This window comes from Chaetodon auriga, chromosome 8, assembly GCF_051107435.1.
Source record: "Chaetodon auriga isolate fChaAug3 chromosome 8, fChaAug3.hap1, whole genome shotgun sequence".
Taxonomy (NCBI): Eukaryota; Metazoa; Chordata; class Actinopteri; order Chaetodontiformes; family Chaetodontidae; genus Chaetodon; species Chaetodon auriga.
In genome coordinates this window covers 27,620,851-27,625,591 of record NC_135081.1, presented here as the reverse complement: position 1 = coordinate 27,625,591, position 4,741 = coordinate 27,620,851, and the positions used below count along the sequence as shown (strand labels likewise).

Genomic DNA, 4,741 nt, shown 5'->3' with positions numbered 1-4,741 from the left:
TATCACCCAACAGTGTTAGTCTTCAAAGGGCGGCTGAAATACAGAGTGTGAGAGCGGCAACCAGCGTCAGAGCGGACTCACAAATCCACGAAAAGTACTGTTTGGAGCTGGTCAGGTGGGTCTGACTGAACACTCACTGCTAACACCACAAGCTAGCTAAAGTTCAGTCCTCTTCATTTATTGGGCAGATATGACCGTTTAATTTAAGATTTGATATCTTTTGATATGTCCCGTCCCTACTTTAAAGAGGCAATCACATGAAAGGATAACTTAGACATTTTGAAGAAGGGAGACGATTCCACGCCAGACTCCATTCAAATATCCGCTATAAATGTAAACAACGCAATAATTCGTAACACTGAAAAATATGTTTTGAATAGTAATAGTCTCCGTCAATATTTTTGTGTTCAATGTACATTTCGGCATAGTCAAAGTGACCAAGAAGAGTGTGTTTAAGTAGCCTATAGTTTCAGCTTTCAGTGATGAAGTTAGTTCACCGCCCATTCTTCCCAGCCAGTATTCAATCACATTTGACACAAAGATTCATCTCGCTTCACACGTTGGTGAAATCCTTGAAGATCGTGCTTGAGAATTTTATTTTCCAATGTGTTTTTCTAAAAAATATGCAGTATATTAGTTTTATGTGTAAATCTTTATGTAGGAAAACACGAGAAATGTAGGGAAAAAAAAGCGGCTCTGCAAAGGCTGCTGTAAGTCTCAAACGAATTTATTTTAAAAGCTTTTGTTAGAAGTGGTTGTTGTGCCTGTGTTTTCAGTGTAACATATTTAAGATAATTTCAGATTTTCCCAGTTCTCCGTCAGTTTGTTTGAAAAATATTGTGTGGGCTCACTTTGTGCCTCTGAACTACAAAGTAAAAAAATTCAAATTAGCATATAAAATTTTGACAAAGACATGGGACGGAAGTAGCAAAGTAATGACACTTTCTGATGTGAAGTTATGAAAAAGTTTAGAAAATAAAGAATGAGGAAACTTTAGAAAAATGACATGAACTGCAACTCTTCTGTCACTCCTGTGTCCTCCTCCTCCTCCTCCTCAGGACCAGAGACTATGATGGCTTTTTGTCCTCCCTCCTCCTCCCAGAGGAGGCCCGGCGCTCCTCTTTGGCTCTGAGAGCCTTTAATGTGGAGCTGGCACAGGCAGGTATTCATACAGCCAGGCTGGGTGGGAAATGAGTGCTAGTACTACTGATGTTATGACTGTACTACTACTACTACTGCTGCTACTACTTAGCTAATGTCACTTCTACCTTTACTGCTACCACTACTCCTGTTGCTATGATAATAAAGAAAAACCTGGGATTTAAAAAATATATATATAGTGTTGAATTTCTGATCCCAGTCCTCTTCAAACTCACTTGTCAAACAATTGTCCTCCTGTCTGTTCCTCCACAAGGTGAAGGACTCTGTTTCCCAGAAGACCATTGGTCTGATGCGAATGCAGTTCTGGAAGACGGCCATAGAAGAAATCTACAGAGACGAGCCCCCAAACCAGCCAGTCAGTGCCGAGCTGTGGAGGGTAAATATCGATCTGCAGAGAGCCGAGCGCTCAGTCAGACGAAATGTTTGGATCCAAAAGAAGTCCGGAGTCATCAGGAAGGGACTGACAGACACTTGTTGTTCGGATGTGTCGTTGCTTTGATTCTAGTTTTAAAAAATGTGTTTTGTCATCATGTCAGCATTAGAGGAAGCAACATCAATTCTTTCAGATGTTTGAGTTTGAATGTCAGTTTAAAATGTGCCGTATAGTCGATTTGTGTGTCTCAGAGGAAGCTGAGGGACATCAAACTGACTAATCCTGCACCTCAGCTGATTAACAGTAGAATTACAACTGATCTGATCCGATGTTGGTGTCGGGTGGAGACACTGACGTAATTCACTCATCAGATATCAGACTGCAGCCACTGATCTAGATTCCTTAGTCTACTTGTCGTTAACTTATTTAATAGAGTTTTTTGATGCTGTAGATATTTATTTCTATGCAGAATTCTTGCATTATTGTTTCAAGTATTCACTGTGAAAACCTCATGTACAGAAATCCTGTTCCTCATAGCTGATGATTTGTTCACATTTTCCAAAACTGTGTATGAGTAAGAAGTGCTACGTGGTTTACTAATATTCAAGAAGAAAGAGCTCCGGTATTGCCATCAGTGTCAGCAGACATCCAGATTCAGGTATTGGAATCTGATTGGTGCAGCTCTCATGAACAGTCTGGCTGATGTTTTGCAGGCGGTGAGGAAACATGACCTGACAAAGAGATGACTGCTGAGGATCATAACCGAGAGAGTAAGACACAAGTTTCTTCATTACATTCACTGCTGCAGCATGTAGTTAACCTGATAAGAGCTCATTCATTTCTGTCACTGATGTCACTGATGAATCAGTTAAAGATAAATGCCAATAAAAAGGAAAAATCAGCCCCTTTCATGCATAGATTTGATTATTTCCCCCTTTTTTCATTGTTGTGTTAGTTAGAAGAGCTGTCCTTAGATATTTTCAGTCTTTTCTGTAATCTTCTGATGGAACACTGGACTGTTTTACTGGACCTCTTCAGGCCTCACAGAGGAAAATCACCTTTTAACTTAACTGTTCACAGTTCATGAGCATATGCAAACTGTGGCGACCGCACGCAGGCAGTATCTAACTCTGTAAGCTAACAAGGCACCACTGCGTGTAATTTACCAAGTAGACAGTTAAAACTGTGTTTCTCCAGGAAAAGGATCTGGATGACAAAGCCTACAGAAACCTGCAGGAGCTGGAGGCCTATTCAGAGAACACACAGTCCTCCTTGATTTACCTGCTGCTCCAGTGTTTAGGTAAGGACAGGTGAGGCTGCTGCTAGCTGGAAGCTGTAATTATCATGGACACATTCCATTTGGTGAAAACACCTGTTGAACTGTTGCGAGAGGTAATGGATCTCCTCCCTGTGGTTAGACTGCTCCCTTCCTACTGGTCACTTATATTATTAACTAAAAATAGGTTAGCAGGTTAGGCTGGAGGTCAGGATTTATTCTTCAGTGATGAGAGCTGATGAGAAAATGTTTTCCAACCAGGCTCCATCAGGAGGATTCACAAAAGTAAATCCAACCCAAAGCTGTGCCTGTGTTTGATTGTAGGGTTGAAAGACATCCATGCCGACCACGCAGCGAGTCACATCGGAAAAGCTCAGGGAATCGTGACGTGTCTGAGAGCGACTCCTTATCACAGCAGCCGACGGAAAGTCTACCTCCCCATGGACGTCTGCATGCTGGTGAGTGGACGCCTCAGAGACATCAGAAGAGTACGGAAAATGTCCCCAATATCTCAGGACATATCAGAGCCCGTCTCCTATAACCTGAGGTAAACCGAGTCTTTTCTTGATCTGAAATCATTTAAAAAAAAAATCAGTTTGGAAAGTTTCCTGAAACATTCGATCAAAGAATCAGTAAACAAACAAAATAATTGAACCAGATGTTCAATGCCAGCGTTCAATATGTGACACTACAAACCTGTTTTGGTCCTCATCACAGTTCACATCACAAAAATGTACAAAATGACAAATTTAACAGTCCAAAACCCAAAAACACTCATTTTACTCTCATATGTGAGACGGAAAAGCAGCAAATGTCCTTATTTAAGGAGCCAGATCCAGTGAATTTACATTTGTTATTTCAGGGTTGATTCCTCTCAGCAGAGAAGCTCCCGCTCTGACCCGCTCAGCTGATCTAGAGTCTGAATTCTGTTCCCAGAGATGACATAAGGAAGTCCCACATGCCTTCACACATCCAGCTGACTCACGGCTCGGCTTCCACATGATGTCAGATGATATTCTTGTCGAAGAGGTAATGAAATTGTCATCCAGCACAAAGCGACGGGGATCGTTACACAACAGCCATGTGGCAGAAAGCAGAGATTTGAACCCTCCTGCCTGAGATACATGCAAGCTGCAGATAAACAAATGATGCCGCAAACAGTTTGCAACCTTTGTCTGGACCATCTGTCCCACATAGACAACAACAGCTGCTGCTGTAGGGTCGGGGGGGGCTCTCTGCTGCCTGAAGAGGGCGCTGGTGATACACTGAAACACCCTGCACACATAAAGAACAGGCAGGAGTCAACTATGCAGGACACTGGACAGATGGAATCAGTGTCCCTCAGTCATACAAACAGCCTAGAATTGATTTTTATTCTTATTCCTAATTTTGAACTTTCATTTTCTTTTAGTTCCTGCCTTAACCACAACTGTTAATAATAATAGTAATAATAATGATGAACTTTATTTATGTAGCACAATTCATGCATAAAAATGCAACACAGAGTGCTTAACATAAAAGCAAATAATAAGAAATAAATAAATAAAATAGCAATATAGAGTTAAAACAGCAGTCAGGTAAAACGAGACACTGCAGGAGGAAACGATGTTAAAAAGACGTGTCTTAAGATCTCGTTTAAAGGGCTCAGTAGATGTAGACCCCCTCAGACCTTCAGGGAGGCTGGTCCAGAGTTTTGGGGTGTAATTAACAAACTCTGCCTCTCGAAGAGAAACGCTGTGTAGAGACATTTACAGGAAAGAAATGCAAATGAGATTGTATATCTTATATGAAAAGTCTTAAAGAGGAAGGTAGCAAGTGATAATGGCTATAAATAAATGTAGTGGAGTTTAAAAATAGAAAGTAGATTGTAATGGAAATACTCAAAGTACCAGTATCTCAACATTTGATTCAAGCGCAGTACTTGACTGCCT

The 4,741-nt window shown here is 41.1% G+C and overlaps 1 protein-coding gene across 1 annotated transcript; it reads left to right on the top strand.

Moving 5' to 3' along the window:
* LOC143324474 (NADH dehydrogenase (ubiquinone) complex I, assembly factor 6-like) lies at nt 1-3,737 on the top strand. Its single transcript, XM_076737006.1, is given in 7 exon segments — nt 1-115; nt 1,059-1,158; nt 1,415-1,537; nt 2,248-2,304; nt 2,732-2,834; nt 3,135-3,268; nt 3,673-3,737. Coding segments are annotated over 5 exon segments (387 nt in total). The 5' UTR covers nt 1-115; nt 1,059-1,158; nt 1,415-1,450; the 3' UTR covers nt 3,679-3,737.
* The last annotated feature ends 1,004 nt before the right edge of the window (nt 3,738-4,741 follow it).